Source organism: Sylvia atricapilla, chromosome 12 (genome assembly GCF_009819655.1).
Source record: "Sylvia atricapilla isolate bSylAtr1 chromosome 12, bSylAtr1.pri, whole genome shotgun sequence".
Classification (NCBI taxonomy): Eukaryota; Metazoa; Chordata; class Aves; order Passeriformes; family Sylviidae; genus Sylvia; species Sylvia atricapilla.
Window position 1 is genome coordinate 7,394,391 of NC_089151.1, and position 14,808 is coordinate 7,409,198.

The 14,808-nt window shown below is 59.4% G+C and overlaps 4 protein-coding genes across 4 annotated transcripts; all 4 read right to left on the minus strand.

Moving 5' to 3' along the window:
• Window positions 1–197: 197 nt before the first annotated feature.
• Window positions 198–2,341, minus strand: LOC136366529 (C-signal-like). Its single transcript, XM_066327634.1, has 6 exons — window positions 2,120–2,341; window positions 1,719–1,770; window positions 1,326–1,513; window positions 903–1,061; window positions 689–808; window positions 198–404 (listed from the first exon to the last, which is right to left on the minus strand). Exons 1-6 carry the CDS (start codon window positions 2,264–2,266, stop codon window positions 291–293), a joined length of 780 nt encoding a protein of 259 aa, XP_066183731.1. The 5' UTR covers window positions 2,267–2,341; the 3' UTR covers window positions 198–290.
• Window positions 2,342–3,941: 1,600 nt separating this feature from the next.
• Window positions 3,942–6,301, minus strand: LOC136366310 (C-signal-like). Its single transcript, XM_066327295.1, has 6 exons — window positions 5,835–6,301; window positions 5,434–5,485; window positions 5,041–5,228; window positions 4,618–4,776; window positions 4,404–4,523; window positions 3,942–4,147 (listed from the first exon to the last, which is right to left on the minus strand). Exons 1-6 carry the CDS (start codon window positions 5,979–5,981, stop codon window positions 4,034–4,036), a joined length of 780 nt encoding a protein of 259 aa, XP_066183392.1. The 5' UTR covers window positions 5,982–6,301; the 3' UTR covers window positions 3,942–4,033.
• Window positions 6,302–7,655: 1,354 nt separating this feature from the next.
• LOC136366540 (C-signal-like) lies at window positions 7,656–10,015 on the minus strand. Its single transcript, XM_066327667.1, has 6 exons — window positions 9,549–10,015; window positions 9,148–9,199; window positions 8,755–8,942; window positions 8,332–8,490; window positions 8,118–8,237; window positions 7,656–7,861 (listed from the first exon to the last, which is right to left on the minus strand). Exons 1-6 carry the CDS (start codon window positions 9,693–9,695, stop codon window positions 7,748–7,750), a joined length of 780 nt encoding a protein of 259 aa, XP_066183764.1. The 5' UTR covers window positions 9,696–10,015; the 3' UTR covers window positions 7,656–7,747.
• Window positions 10,016–11,437: 1,422 nt separating this feature from the next.
• On the minus strand, window positions 11,438–13,729 carry LOC136366539 (C-signal-like). The gene is made up of 6 exons (XM_066327666.1): window positions 13,263–13,729; window positions 12,862–12,913; window positions 12,469–12,656; window positions 12,046–12,204; window positions 11,832–11,951; window positions 11,438–11,575 (listed from the first exon to the last, which is right to left on the minus strand). Exons 1-6 carry the CDS (start codon window positions 13,407–13,409, stop codon window positions 11,462–11,464), a joined length of 780 nt encoding a protein of 259 aa, XP_066183763.1. The 5' UTR covers window positions 13,410–13,729; the 3' UTR covers window positions 11,438–11,461.
• Window positions 13,730–14,808: the final 1,079 nt, after the last annotated feature.

Genomic DNA, 14,808 nt, shown 5'->3' on the forward strand with positions numbered 1-14,808 from the left:
AAGACTTGTTCTAGCTTCGCCAGTGTCTCCTGGAGGGGAGGTCTCCAGAGGGCAGTCACAGTGCCATGGGACACTCATGGGGATGCTCCCTACAGCTGTAAGTCGAGGACAGCTGTGAGCACCACTGCATCCTGGGATGAAGAGTGGGATATCTTGGGAAGAGGCCATCTCATGAGCTGGCAATCCTCAACAGATCCGGAAGCAATCAGCCAGAATTTATTGAGGGTATGGGAAACATGGGAGCAGTGGCACAGGGTGTCTTCTGGCTGTCAGGATCCTGAAGTGGTGTCTCACCAGGGTACGACCTTCCCTTCCCAGTCCAGGAAGGCGCCGGTCTCCTTCTCAGACAGGGAGGAGAGGACCTTCAGCATCCCTTGCACGCTGTCATCCACTGTCGTGGGGGGCTGTGGGGCACAGGGGGAGATGCAGCCCATGCCTGAAGCCCTGGCCCGGGCAAGGTTGGGTGAAGGAGGCACTCCAGGGCAAAGGGAAATGTGGAAACCCTTAACAACCAGGACAGAGAAGCCAAGCAGGGGACCGAGGTGCTGGGGACACTCAGACAGGGGAAGCTGCCCCAGCAGCCACTGGGCAGGCAGGGGACCCATTGACAGAGGCTCAGGACAGCAACTCCCACACAGGGGAAATCAGCACAGGAGCTCTAATGGCCCCGCCTCAGTGGAATTCCTACCGTGTGTCCCGCAGCGCCGCCCAACTCGGTTTGCACCCAGCCGGGGTGGAGAGCGACGCAGAGGATGCCGTGCTCCTTGTACGCCAGGGACTGGCACTTGTTCAGCATGTTCAGAGCAGCCTGTGGGGACACAGGGAGGGGATGGCAGTGGGAGGGGAAAGGTGGCTGCACAGGGTTCCAAAGCTGGATAGGGGAAGCAGAAGTGTGACTGTACCTTGCTGATGCGGTAGGATGCACCTTGGATCAGCTCCCAGCCAAAGAAACACTCGATGGAGCCGGCAATGCTGGATATATTGACGATGGCAGCCTTGCTGCAGCTCAGCCCTGAGCCTGGGCTCCCCTGGGCAGCCTTCTTCAGCAAGGGCAGAAACGCCTGGGTGGAGAGAGAGGGGCAGGAGTACACACGGACAGGGCACAGGGCAGGGGAGAAGCCCCTTCCACAGGCAGAACATTGACACCAGCACTGGGGCATCCTCCCTCCTCTTCCCTGCCAGGCTCCAGTTCCTGAGCTCCAGCCCATGGCTCCATGAGCTGTTTATCAACTGAGAGCCCAGAGGCAACCAGCGTGGAGGCAGGATCCCCTGCCACCAGCCCTTCATGTTCCCCCAGGACAGCCCAGCTCGGGTGAGGGTCTCACCTGGCCCACCAGCAGGGGCCCGATTGTGTTGGTGGTGTAAATCTCTCTCATGTCCTCCAGTGTCTCATTATCAAGAGTGTTCTGCTTCACAATTCCAGCATTGTTGATGAGGAGGTTGAGCCCAGAGCCCCCCAGGTGCTCCGCAACCTTGGCTGCAGCTGCCTTGATGCTGGTGGGGTCGGAGACATCTGCAGAGCCGACACAGGGCAGGTCAGAGCCCGTGTCCCCATGGTGGAGTCCCCTCTGTTTCCCCAGAGGGGGCAGTGCCCAATGGCCCTGCAGGCACCAGCCCTCTGGCACAGCTCCCTCCCAGCACAGGGCTCCCAGGGTGTGCCCAGCCTGGGCACTCGCCAGAGGAACTGGGACAAAGGGTCCCCACCTCGGGGCACCTACCGAGCGGGATGATGATGACGTTGGGGTGCTTGGAAGCCAAATTCCGTAACTCCTGAAAGAGAGGGCACTGTGTAGGCATGGAGGGGCTGGGCACAGGCTCAGCCTTTCCCAGGCAAAGCCCACATTGCTCTGGCTCCATCCCTGCGCTTCTGTACACCCCACACTGTGCTCCAGATGCCCTGAACCCAATGGACAGGGAGGACTCCATGACAAAGTACTATTGTTCCCTCCACACATCCCATGCACAGATGCTCACACGTTATCTCAGCCCAGCTGCCCTGTGCCCCCCATGCCTGACTGCATCTCCAGATGCTTGCAAGTGCCCGCCCTGTTCCAAAATCCCCCTGGCACCAAGAGCTTCCGTCCCCCAGCACAACCACAGCCTCCCAGCCTGGCCTCACCTGTGCTCTCTGTCCTTTTGGGTCTCGACAGCCTGCAAAGATCCACTGTGGTGGTTTTGGCATCCTCAGGAAATGCTGGACGAGCCCCAGGCCGATGCCTCGGTTGGCCCCAGTCACCAGAACGGAGCGGACACAGAGCTCTCCCATGTTGCTTGTCCTCCTCTGCTCCAGCTCTCACTGTTTGCTCTGCTCTCTAATGTTTCCTTATATCCTTTCCCACAGAGACCCTACCCAGTCAAGGTTTACGCCAACCCTTCAACCAGGAGGAGGAACTGCTCCAACCCTTCAAACTTCAGGACATAGATTCTGGCTGGGAGCCAGGAAAATTTGTCCTTGATTCCAAGGGGCAAAAATATTTCATGAGTTCAGGTAAATTCTGCTGTCCTTGGGAAACCCAGTGCCATCAGCCAGGAGAAGCTGTAGGTGAAGAGGGAAGGAGCAGCATGTGGAAGTGATGCAATAAGCTCCATGGTTCACATTGGCTTTACACCCTCACAAGAAGAGCTTTCCACCTCAGACCCACACAACACTGGGGACAGTGATCTCATGTCCCCTCCCCGCTCCCCTGAGCCTGGGCATTCCTCACATGGCCATGAGCAGACAGTTGCTGCCTCGATCTTGCCTCATCCAAGCCAATGCCCATGCCCTGATTGTCAAGTGAAACAAAGCACCCATGGAGGGAAGGAAACCCAGTGGATCCAGTCTCCTGGCAGAAGGAATGGCACCTGCATGGCCAGCTGCTGGCCTTGCACTCCAGCAAGACACCAACTGCAGGCTTGCCACATCTTAATGCAGCATCTGTGTCCTTGCAGCGGGAGTTCCTGCCGCTCCTGGTGCAGGCGGCCAAGGGAAGGAGGGTCTGAGCTGCAGCAGGGCCACTGTCCTCAACATCTCCACCAAACTGGGCTCCATCGGGCTGTGCCTCAGGGTGCCAGAGGCCCCCATGTACCCGTACCGGGCCAGCAAGGTGAGGTGCCAGGGGACGTGCTGGAGATGCTGTCCCAGGCACGGTGCCCATGGAGGGGAGGGAGCCCATGGGTCACCCCCTGCCCCAGCCACCCACCCCCTGCCTGCTTCTCCCAGCTGGAAGCACAGAGACCAGGAAAGCAGCAGCCAGGACTGAGCCTTTCCAGCAGGTCATGCTGATGCTTTGTCCTGGGACCAAGTCCCATTTCCCACCTCCACAGACATTTCATGCCTGGGAAATGACTCCACTCCTGCCCACCCATTCCCTGGGTTGTGCTGGCAGGGCTGTGCCTCTTCCAGGCTGCCCAGGACATGGGGTTGAGGTGCTTGGCTGTGGAGCTTCAAGAAGAGAAGGACTCGGGAAGCAACTTCTCTCCCCTTCCCTGACCCACATGTGCCCTGTGGTCCCCCTGTGCCCCCCACCTCTGTAAACTCTGGCAGCTGATGTCTCTCTGCTCTCTGTCCACACCCAGCCTCAAGGATCCCTGTGCTCTGCCGGAGCGCTGTGTGTCCCTCTGTCCCACCTGTGACCAGGCATCCCCCTGCTGAGGGAGGGGACAGCTGGTCCCTGTGACCCCCAGCCCCTCAGGCAGCTCAACCTGGGCAGGGGAAAGCCAGTCCTGCAGGGGCTTGGAAGACCTCTCTCCTCTCAAGAGAGAAGACTTGTTCTAGCTTCTCCAGTGTCTCCTGGAGGAGAGGTCTCCAGAGGGCAGTCACAGTGCCATGGGACACTCATGGGGATGCCCCCTACAGCTGTAAGTCGAGGGCAGCTGTGAGCACCACTGCGTCCTGGGATGAAGAGTGGGATATCTTGGGAAGATGTCATCCCGTGAGATAGCAATACTCAATAGATCCGGAAGCATCTGGCCAGAATTTATTGAGGGTATGGGAAACATGGGAGCAGTGGCACAAGGTGTCTTCTGGCTGTCAGGATCCTGAAGTGGTGTCTCACCAGGGTACAACTTTCCCTTCCCAGTCGAAGAAGGCGCCAGTCTCCTTCTCAGACAGGGAAGAGAGGACCTTCAGCATCCCTTGCACGCTGTCATCCACTGTCGTGGGGGGCTGTGGGGAACAGGGGGAGATGCAGCCCATGCCCAAGGCCTGGCTGAGGGCCCTGGAGCAGCTGGAGCCAGGGCAAAGAGCCGATCCACGGCAAAGGGGATGGGGACCCCCAGCACCGAGGAGCAGGACAGAGGAAGCTGCCCCAGCAGCAACTGGGCAGCCATGGAAGCCATGGGCAGAGGCTCAGGACAGCAACTCCCACACAGGGAAAATCAGCACAGGAGCTCTAATGGCCCCGCCTCAGTGGAATTCCTACCGTGTGTCCCGCAGCGCCGCCCAACTCGGTTTGCACCCAGCCGGGGTGGAGAGCGACGCAGAGGATGCCGTGCTCCTTGTACGCCAGGGACTGGCACTTGTTCAGCATGTTCAGAGCAGCCTGTGGGGACACAGGGAGGTGATGGCAGTGGGAGGGGAAAGGAGGCTGCAAAGGGATCCAAAGCTGGATAGGGGAAGCAGAAGTGTGACAGTACCTTGCTGATGCGGTAGGAGGGGCTTGGGATCAACTCATAACCCAAGCAACATTCAATGGAGCCGCCAATGCTGGATATATTGACGATGGCAGCCTTGCTGCAGCTCAGCCCTGAGCCTGGGCTCCCCTGGGCAGCCTTCTTCAGCAAGGGCAGAAACGCCTGGGTGGAGAGAGAGGGGCAGGAGTACACACGGACAGGGCACAGGGCAGGGGAGAAGCCCCTTCCACAGGCAGAACATTGACACCAGCACTGGGGCATCCTCCATCCTCTTCCCTGCCAGGCTCCAGTTCCTGAGCTCCAGCCCATGGCTCCATGAGCTGCTTATCAACTGAGAGCCCAGAGGTAACCAGAGTGGAGGCAGGATCCCCTGCCACCGGCCCTTCATGTTCCCCCAGGACAGCCCAGCTCGGGTGAGGGTCTCACCTGGCCCACCAGCAGGGGCCCGATTGTGTTGGTGGTGTAAACATCTCTCATGTCCTCCAGTGTCTCAGCATCAAGTGTGCCCAGTGTCAGAAGGGCAGCATTGTTGATGAGGAGGTTGAGCCCAGAGCCCCCCAGGTGCTCCGCAACCTTGGCTGCAGCTGCCTTGATGCTGGTGGGGTCGGAGACATCTGCAGAGCCGACACAGGGCAGGTCAGAGCCCGTGTCCCCATGGTGGAGTCCCCTCTGTTTCCCCAGAGGGGGCAGTGCCCAATGGCCCTGCAGGCACCAGCCCTCTGGCACAGCTCCCTCCCAGCACAGGGCTCCCAGGGTGTGCCCAGCCTGGGCACTCGCCAGAGGAACTGGGACAAAGGGTCCCCACCACGGGGCACCTACCGAGCGGGATGATGATGACGTTGGGGTGCTTGGAAGCCAAATTCCGTAACTCCTGAAAGAGAGGGCACTGTGTAGGCATGGAGGGGCTGGGCACAGGCTCAGCCTTTCCCAGGCAAAGCCCACATTGCTCTGGCTCCATCCCTGCGCTTCTGTACACCCCACACTGTGCTCCAGATGCCCTGAACCCAATGGACAGGGAGGACTCCATGACAAAGTACTATTGTTCCCTCCACACATCCCATGCACAGATGCTCACACGTTATCTCAGCCCAGCTGCCCTGTGCCCCCCATGCCTGACTGCATCTCCAGATGCTTGCAAGTGCCCGCCCTGTTCCAAAATCCCCCTGGCACCAAGAGCTTCCGTCCCCCAGCACAACCACAGCCTCCCAGCCTGGCCTTACCTGTGCTCTCTGTCCCTTGGGGTCACGAGAGGTTGCAAAGATCCACTGTGGTGGTTTTGGCATCCTCAGGAAATGCTGGACGAGCCCCAGGCCGATGCCTCGGTTGGCCCCAGTCACCAGAACGGAGCGGACACAGAGCTCTCCCATGTTGCTTGTTCTCCTCTGCTCCAGCTCTCACTGTTTGCTCTGGTCTCTAATGTTTCCTTATAGCCTTTTCCACAGAGACCCCACCCACTCAGGGTTTACGCCCACCCTCGGATCCAGGAGGAGGAACTGCTCCAACCCTTCAAACTCCAGGACATAGATCCTGGCTGGGAGCCAGGAAACTTTGTCCTTGTTTCCAAAGGGCAAAAAACTTTGGGGACTTCAGGTAAGTTCCGCTGTCCTTGGGAAACCCAGTGCCATCAGCCAGGAGAAGCTGTAGGTGAAGAGGGAAGGAGCAGAATGTGGAAGTGATGCAATAAGCTCCATGGTTCACATTGGCTTTACACCCTCACAAGAAGAGCTTTCCACCTCAGACCCACACAACACTGGGAAGTGATCTCATGTCCCCTCCCTGCTCCCCTGAGCCTGGGCATTCCTCACATGGCCATGAGCAGACAGTTGCTGCCTCGATCTTGCCTCATCCAAGCCAATGCCCATGCCCTGATTGTCAAGTGAAACAAAGCACCCATGGAGGGAAGGAAACCCAGTGGATCCAGTCTCCTGGCAGAAGGAATGGCACCTGCATGGCCAGCTGCTGGCCTTGCACTCCAGCAAGACACCAACTGCAGGCTTGCCACATCTTAATGCAGCATCTGTGTCCTTGCAGCGGGAGTTCCTGCTGCTCCTGGTGCAGGCAGCCAAGGGAAGGAGGGTCTGAGCTGCAGCAGGGCCACTGTCCTCAACATCTCCACCAAACTGGGCTCCATCGGGCTGTGCCTCAGGGTGCCAGAGGCCCCCATGTACCCGTACCGGGCGAGCAAGGTGAGGTGCCAGGGGACGTGCTGGAGATGCTGTCCCAGGCACGGTGCCCATGGAGGGGAGGGAGCCCATGGGTCACCCCCTGCCCCAGCCACCCACCCCCTGCCTGCTTCTCCCAGCTGGAAGCACAGAGACCAGGAAAGCAGCAGCCAGGACTGAGCCTTTCCAGCAGGTCATGCTGATGCTTTGTCCCAGGACCAAGTCCCATTTCCCACCTCCACAGACATTTCATGCCTGGGAAATGACTCCACTCCTGCTCACCCATTCCCTGGGTTGTGCTGGCAGGGCTGTGCCTCTTCCAGGCTGCCCAGGACATGGGGTTGAGGTGCTTGGCTGTGGAGCTTCAAGAAGAGAAGGACTCGGGAAGCAACTTCTCTCCCCTTCCCTGACCCACATGTGCCCTGTGGTCCCCCTGTGCCCCCCACCTCTGTAAACTCTGGCAGCTGATGTCTCTCTGCTCTCTGTCCACACCCAGCCTCAAGGATCCCTGTGCTCTGCCGGAGCGCTGTGTGTCCCTCTGTCCCACCTGTGACCAGGCATCCCCCTGCTGAGGGAGGGGACAGCTGGTCCCTGTGACCCCCAGCCCCTCAGGCAGCTCAACCTGGGCAGGGGAAAGCCAGTCCTGCAGGGGCTTGGAAGACCTCTCTCCTCTCAAGAGAGAAGACTTGTTCTAGCTTCTCCAGTGTCTCCTGGAGGAGAGGTCTCCAGAGGGCAGTCACAGTGCCATGGGACACTCATGGGGATGCCCCCTACAGCTGTAAGTCGAGGGCAGCTGTGAGCACCACTGCGTCCTGGGATGAAGAGTGGGATATCTTGGGAAGATGTCATCCCGTGAGATAGCAATACTCAATAGATCCGGAAGCATCTGGCCAGAATTTATTGAGGGTATGGGAAACATGGGAGCAGTGGCACAAGGTGTCTTCTGGCTGTCAGGATCCTGAAGTGGTGTCTCACCAGGGTACAACTTTCCCTTCCCAGTCGAAGAAGGCGCCAGTCTCCTTCTCAGACAGGGAAGAGAGGACCTTCAGCATCCCTTGCACGCTGTCATCCACTGTCGTGGGGGGCTGTGGGGAACAGGGGGAGATGCAGCCCATGCCCAAGGCCTGGCTGAGGGCCCTGGAGCAGCTGGAGCCAGGGCAAAGAGCCGATCCACGGCAAAGGGGATGGGGACCCCCAGCACCGAGGAGCAGGACAGAGGAAGCTGCCCCAGCAGCAACTGGGCAGCCATGGAAGCCATGGGCAGAGGCTCAGGACAGCAACTCCCACACAGGGAAAATCAGCACAGGAGCTCTAATGGCCCCGCCTCAGTGGAATTCCTACCGTGTGTCCCGCAGCGCCGCCCAACTCGGTTTGCACCCAGCCGGGGTGGAGAGCGACGCAGAGGATGCCGTGCTCCTTGTACGCCAGGGACTGGCACTTGTTCAGCATGTTCAGAGCAGCCTGTGGGGACACAGGGAGGTGATGGCAGTGGGAGGGGAAAGGAGGCTGCAAAGGGATCCAAAGCTGGATAGGGGAAGCAGAAGTGTGACAGTACCTTGCTGATGCGGTAGGAGGGGCTTGGGATCAACTCATAACCCAAGCAACATTCAATGGAGCCGCCAATGCTGGATATATTGACGATGGCAGCCTTGCTGCAGCTCAGCCCTGAGCCTGGGCTCCCCTGGGCAGCCTTCTTCAGCAAGGGCAGAAACGCCTGGGTGGAGAGAGAGGGGCAGGAGTACACACGGACAGGGCACAGGGCAGGGGAGAAGCCCCTTCCACAGGCAGAACATTGACACCAGCACTGGGGCATCCTCCATCCTCTTCCCTGCCAGGCTCCAGTTCCTGAGCTCCAGCCCATGGCTCCATGAGCTGCTTATCAACTGAGAGCCCAGAGGTAACCAGAGTGGAGGCAGGATCCCCTGCCACCGGCCCTTCATGTTCCCCCAGGACAGCCCAGCTCGGGTGAGGGTCTCACCTGGCCCACCAGCAGGGGCCCGATTGTGTTGGTGGTGTAAACATCTCTCATGTCCTCCAGTGTCTCAGCATCAAGTGTGCCCAGTGTCAGAAGGGCAGCATTGTTGATGAGGAGGTTGAGCCCAGAGCCCCCCAGGTGCTCCGCAACCTTGGCTGCAGCTGCCTTGATGCTGGTGGGGTCGGAGACATCTGCAGAGCCGACACAGGGCAGGTCAGAGCCCGTGTCCCCATGGTGGAGTCCCCTCTGTTTCCCCAGAGGGGGCAGTGCCCAATGGCCCTGCAGGCACCAGCCCTCTGGCACAGCTCCCTCCCAGCACAGGGCTCCCAGGGTGTGCCCAGCCTGGGCACTCGCCAGAGGAACTGGGACAAAGGGTCCCCACCACGGGGCACCTACCGAGCGGGATGATGATGACGTTGGGGTGCTTGGAAGCCAAATTCCGTAACTCCTGAAAGAGAGGGCACTGTGTAGGCATGGAGGGGCTGGGCACAGGCTCAGCCTTTCCCAGGCAAAGCCCACATTGCTCTGGCTCCATCCCTGCGCTTCTGTACACCCCACACTGTGCTCCAGATGCCCTGAACCCAATGGACAGGGAGGACTCCATGACAAAGTACTATTGTTCCCTCCACACATCCCATGCACAGATGCTCACACGTTATCTCAGCCCAGCTGCCCTGTGCCCCCCATGCCTGACTGCATCTCCAGATGCTTGCAAGTGCCCGCCCTGTTCCAAAATCCCCCTGGCACCAAGAGCTTCCGTCCCCCAGCACAACCACAGCCTCCCAGCCTGGCCTTACCTGTGCTCTCTGTCCCTTGGGGTCACGAGAGGTTGCAAAGATCCACTGTGGTGGTTTTGGCATCCTCAGGAAATGCTGGACGAGCCCCAGGCCGATGCCTCGGTTGGCCCCAGTCACCAGAACGGAGCGGACACAGAGCTCTCCCATGTTGCTTGTTCTCCTCTGCTCCAGCTCTCACTGTTTGCTCTGGTCTCTAATGTTTCCTTATAGCCTTTTCCACAGAGACCCCACCCACTCAGGGTTTACGCCCACCCTCGGATCCAGGAGGAGGAACTGCTCCAACCCTTCAAACTCCAGGACATAGATCCTGGCTGGGAGCCAGGAAACTTTGTCCTTGTTTCCAAAGGGCAAAAAACTTTGGGGACTTCAGGTAAGTTCCGCTGTCCTTGGGAAACCCAGTGCCATCAGCCAGGAGAAGCTGTAGGTGAAGAGGGAAGGAGCAGAATGTGGAAGTGATGCAATAAGCTCCATGGTTCACATTGGCTTTACACCCTCACAAGAAGAGCTTTCCACCTCAGACCCACACAACACTGGGAAGTGATCTCATGTCCCCTCCCTGCTCCCCTGAGCCTGGGCATTCCTCACATGGCCATGAGCAGACAGTTGCTGCCTCGATCTTGCCTCATCCAAGCCAATGCCCATGCCCTGATTGTCAAGTGAAACAAAGCACCCATGGAGGGAAGGAAACCCAGTGGATCCAGTCTCCTGGCAGAAGGAATGGCACCTGCATGGCCAGCTGCTGGCCTTGCACTCCAGCAAGACACCAACTGCAGGCTTGCCACATCTTAATGCAGCATCTGTGTCCTTGCAGCGGGAGTTCCTGCTGCTCCTGGTGCAGGCAGCCAAGGGAAGGAGGGTCTGAGCTGCAGCAGGGCCACTGTCCTCAACATCTCCACCAAACTGGGCTCCATCGGGCTGTGCCTCAGGGTGCCAGAGGCCCCCATGTACCCGTACCGGGCGAGCAAGGTGAGGTGCCAGGGGACGTGCTGGAGATGCTGTCCCAGGCACGGTGCCCATGGAGGGGAGGGAGCCCATGGGTCACCCCCTGCCCCAGCCACCCACCCCCTGCCTGCTTCTCCCAGCTGGAAGCACAGAGACCAGGAAAGCAGCAGCCAGGACTGAGCCTTTCCAGCAGGTCATGCTGATGCTTTGTCCCAGGACCAAGTCCCATTTCCCACCTCCACAGACATTTCATGCCTGGGAAATGACTCCACTCCTGCTCACCCATTCCCTGGGTTGTGCTGGCAGGGCTGTGCCTCTTCCAGGCTGCCCAGGACATGGGGTTGAGGTGCTTGGCTGTGGAGCTTCAAGAAGAGAAGGACTCGGGAAGCAACTTCTCTCCCCTTCCCTGACCCACATGTGCCCTGTGGTCCCCCTGTGCCCCCCACCTCTGTAAACTCTGGCAGCTGATGTCTCTCTGCTCTCTGTCCACACCCAGCCTCAAGGATCCCTGTGCTCTGCCGGAGCGCTGTGTGTCCCTCTGTCCCACCTGTGACCAGGCATCCCCCTGCTGAGGGAGGGGACAGCTGGTCCCTGTGACCCCCAGCCCCTCAGGCAGCTCAACCTGGGCAGGGGAAAGCCAGTCCTGCAGGGGCTTGGAAGACCTCTCTCCTCTCAAGAGAGAAGACTTGTTCTAGCTTCTCCAGTGTCTCCTGGAGGAGAGGTCTCCAGAGGGCAGTCACAGTGCCATGGGACACTCATGGGGATGCCCCCTACAGCTGTAAGTCGAGGGCAGCTGTGAGCACCACTGCGTCCTGGGATGAAGAGTGGGATATCTTGGGAAGATGTCATCCCGTGAGATAGCAATACTCAATAGATCCGGAAGCATCTGGCCAGAATTTATTGAGGGTATGGAAAACATGGGAGCAGTGGCACAAGGTGTCTTCTGGCTGTCAGGATCCTGAAGTGGTGTCTCACCAGGGTACAACTTTCCCTTCCCAGTCGAAGAAGGCGCCAGTCTCCTTCTCAGACAGGGAAGAGAGGACCTTCAGCATCCCTTGCACGCTGTCATCCACTGTCGTGGGGGGCTGTGGGGAACAGGGGGAGATGCAGCCCATGCCCAAGGCCTGGCTGAGGGCCCTGGAGCAGCTGGAGCCAGGGCAAAGAGCCGATCCACGGCAAAGGGGATGGGGACCCCCAGCACCGAGGAGCAGGACAGAGGAAGCTGCCCCAGCAGCAACTGGGCAGCCATGGAAGCCATGGGCAGAGGCTCAGGACAGCAACTCCCACACAGGGAAAATCAGCACAGGAGCTCTAATGGCCCCGCCTCAGTGGAATTCCTACCGTGTGTCCCGCAGCGCCGCCCAACTCGGTTTGCACCCAGCCGGGGTGGAGAGCGACGCAGAGGATGCCGTGCTCCTTGTACGCCAGGGACTGGCACTTGTTCAGCATGTTCAGAGCAGCCTGTGGGGACACAGGGAGGTGATGGCAGTGGGAGGGGAAAGGAGGCTGCAAAGGGATCCAAAGCTGGATAGGGGAAGCAGAAGTGTGACAGTACCTTGCTGATGCGGTAGGAGGGGCTTGGGATCAACTCATAACCCAAGCAACATTCAATGGAGCCGCCAATGCTGGATATATTGACGATGGCAGCCTTGCTGCAGCTCAGCCCTGAGCCTGGGCTCCCCTGGGCAGCCTTCTTCAGCAAGGGCAGAAACGCCTGGGTGGAGAGAGAGGGGCAGGAGTACACACGGACAGGGCACAGGGCAGGGGAGAAGCCCCTTCCACAGGCAGAACATTGACACCAGCACTGGGGCATCCTCCATCCTCTTCCCTGCCAGGCTCCAGTTCCTGAGCTCCAGCCCATGGCTCCATGAGCTGCTTATCAACTGAGAGCCCAGAGGTAACCAGAGTGGAGGCAGGATCCCCTGCCACCGGCCCTTCATGTTCCCCCAGGACAGCCCAGCTCGGGTGAGGGTCTCACCTGGCCCACCAGCAGGGGCCCGATTGTGTTGGTGGTGTAAACATCTCTCATGTCCTCCAGTGTCTCAGCATCAAGTGTGCCCAGTGTCAGAAGGGCAGCATTGTTGATGAGGAGGTTGAGCCCAGAGCCCCCCAGGTGCTCCGCAACCTTGGCTGCAGCTGCCTTGATGCTGGTGGGGTCAGAGACCTCTGCAGAGCCGACACAGGGCAGGTCAGAGCCCGTGTCCCCATGGTGGAGTCCCCTCTGTTTCCCCAGAGGGGGCAGTGCCCAATGGCCCTGCAGGCACCAGCCCTCTGGCACAGCTCCCTCCCAGCACAGGGCTCCCAGGGTGTGCCCAGCCTGGGCACTCGCCAGAGGAACTGGGACAAAGGGTCCCCACCACGGGGCACCTACCGAGCGGGATGATGATGACGTTGGGGTGCTTGGAAGCCAAATTCCGTAACTCCTGAAAGAGAGGGCACTGTGTAGGCATGGAGGGGCTGGGCACAGGCTCAGCCTTTCCCAGGCAAAGCCCACATTGCTCTGGCTCCATCCCTGCGCTTCTGTACACCCCACACTGTGCTCCAGATGCCCTGAACCCAATGGACAGGGAGGACTCCATGACAAAGTACTATTGTTCCCTCCACACATCCCATGCACAGATGCTCACACGTTATCTCAGCCCAGCTGCCCTGTGCCCCCCATGCCTGACTGCATCTCCAGATGCTTGCAAGTGCCCGCCCTGTTCCAAAATCCCCCTGGCACCAAGAGCTTCCGTCCCCCAGCACAACCACAGCCTCCCAGCCTGGCCTTACCTGTGCTCTCTGTCCCTTGGGGTCACGAGAGGTTGCAAAGATCCACTGTGGTGGTTTTGGCATCCTCAGGAAATGCTGGACGAGCCCCAGGCCGATGCCTCGGTTGGCCCCAGTCACCAGAACGGAGCGGACACAGAGCTCTCCCATGTTGCTTGTTCTCCTCTGCTCCAGCTCTCACTGTTTGCTCTGGTCTCTAATGTTTCCTTATAGCCTTTTCCACAGAGACCCCACCCACTCAGGGTTTACGCCCACCCTCGGATCCAGGAGGAGGAACTGCTCCAACCCTTCAAACTCCAGGACATAGATCCTGGCTGGGAGCCAGGAAACTTTGTCCTTGTTTCCAAAGGGCAAAAAACTTTGGGGACTTCAGGTAAGTTCCGCTGTCCTTGGGAAACCCAGTGCCATCAGCCAGGAGAAGCTGTAGGTGAAGAGGGAAGGAGCAGAATGTGGAAGTGATGCAATAAGCTCCATGGTTCACATTGGCTTTACACCCTCACAAGAAGAGCTTTCCACCTCAGACCCACACAACACTGGGAAGTGATCTCATGTCCCCTCCCTGCTCCCCTGAGCCTGGGCATTCCTCACATGGCCATGAGCAGACAGTTGCTGCCTCGATCTTGCCTCATCCAAGCCAATGCCCATGCCCTGATTGTCAAGTGAAACAAAGCACCCATGGAGGGAAGGAAACCCAGTGGATCCAGTCTCCTGGCAGAAGGAATGGCACCTGCATGGCCAGCTGCTGGCCTTGCACTCCAGCAAGACACCAACTGCAGGCTTGCCACATCTTAATGCAGCATCTGTGTCCTTGCAGCGGGAGTTCCTGCTGCTCCTGGTGCAGGCAGCCAAGGGAAGGAGGGTCTGAGCTGCAGCAGGGCCACTGTCCTCAACATCTCCACCAAACTGGGCTCCATCGGGCTGTGCCTCAGGGTGCCAGAGGCCCCCATGTACCCGTACCGGGCGAGCAAGGTGAGGTGCCAGGGGACGTGCTGGAGATGCTGTCCCAGGCACGGTGCCCATGGAGGGGAGGGAGCCCATGGGTCACCCCCTGCCCCAGCCACCCACCCCCTGCCTGCTTCTCCCAGCTGGAAGCACAGAGACCAGGAAAGCAGCAGCCAGGACTGAGCCTTTCCAGCAGGTCATGCTGATGCTTTGTCCCAGGACCAAGTCCCATTTCCCACCTCCACAGACATTTCATGCCTGGGAAATGACTCCACTCCTGCTCACCCATTCCCTGGGTTGTGCTGGCAGGGCTGTGCCTCTTCCAGGCTGCCCAGGACATGGGGTTGAGGTGCTTGGCTGTGGAGCTTCAAGAAGAGAAGGACTCGGGAAGCAACTTCTCTCCCCTTCCCTGACCCACATGTGCCCTGTGGTCCCCCTGTGCCCCCCACCTCTGTAAACTCTGGCAGCTGATGTCTCTCTGCTCTCTGTCCACACCCAGCCTCAAGGGTCCCTGTGCTCTGCCCGAGCGCTGTGTGTCCCTTTGTCCCACCTGTGACCAGGCATCCCCCAGCTGAGGGAGGGGACAGCTGGTCCCTGTGACCCCCAG

Bases quoted from the DNA above. Each gene is read 5' to 3' on its own strand.
- LOC136366529 (XM_066327634.1), bottom strand. From the start codon at position 2,266: ATGGGAGAGCTCTGTGTCCGCTCCGTTCTGGTGACTGGGGCCAACCGA. The intron at 1,514-1,718 runs GTAGGTGCCCCG...TCGGCTCTGCAG, and splicing joins CGTCATCATCATCCCGCTCG to ATGTCTCCGACCCCACCAGC. The intron at 405-688 runs GTAGGAATTCCA...TGTGCCCCACAG, and splicing joins GCGGCGCTGCGGGACACACG to CCCCCCACGACAGTGGATGA.
- LOC136366310 (XM_066327295.1), bottom strand. From the start codon at position 5,981: ATGGGAGAGCTCTGTGTCCGCTCCGTTCTGGTGACTGGGGCCAACCGA. The intron at 5,229-5,433 runs GTAGGTGCCCCG...TCGGCTCTGCAG, and splicing joins CGTCATCATCATCCCGCTCG to ATGTCTCCGACCCCACCAGC. The intron at 4,148-4,403 runs GTAGGAATTCCA...TGTTCCCCACAG, and splicing joins GCGGCGCTGCGGGACACACG to CCCCCCACGACAGTGGATGA.
- LOC136366540 (XM_066327667.1), bottom strand. From the start codon at position 9,695: ATGGGAGAGCTCTGTGTCCGCTCCGTTCTGGTGACTGGGGCCAACCGA. The intron at 9,200-9,548 runs GTAAGGCCAGGC...CCTCTCTTTCAG, and splicing joins CCAAGGGACAGAGAGCACAG to GAGTTACGGAATTTGGCTTC. The intron at 7,862-8,117 runs GTAGGAATTCCA...TGTTCCCCACAG, and splicing joins GCGGCGCTGCGGGACACACG to CCCCCCACGACAGTGGATGA.
- LOC136366539 (XM_066327666.1), bottom strand. From the start codon at position 13,409: ATGGGAGAGCTCTGTGTCCGCTCCGTTCTGGTGACTGGGGCCAACCGA. The intron at 12,657-12,861 runs GTAGGTGCCCCG...TCGGCTCTGCAG, and splicing joins CGTCATCATCATCCCGCTCG to AGGTCTCTGACCCCACCAGC. The intron at 11,952-12,045 runs GTACTGTCACAC...GTGTCCCCACAG, and splicing joins CCTCCTACCGCATCAGCAAG to GCTGCTCTGAACATGCTGAA.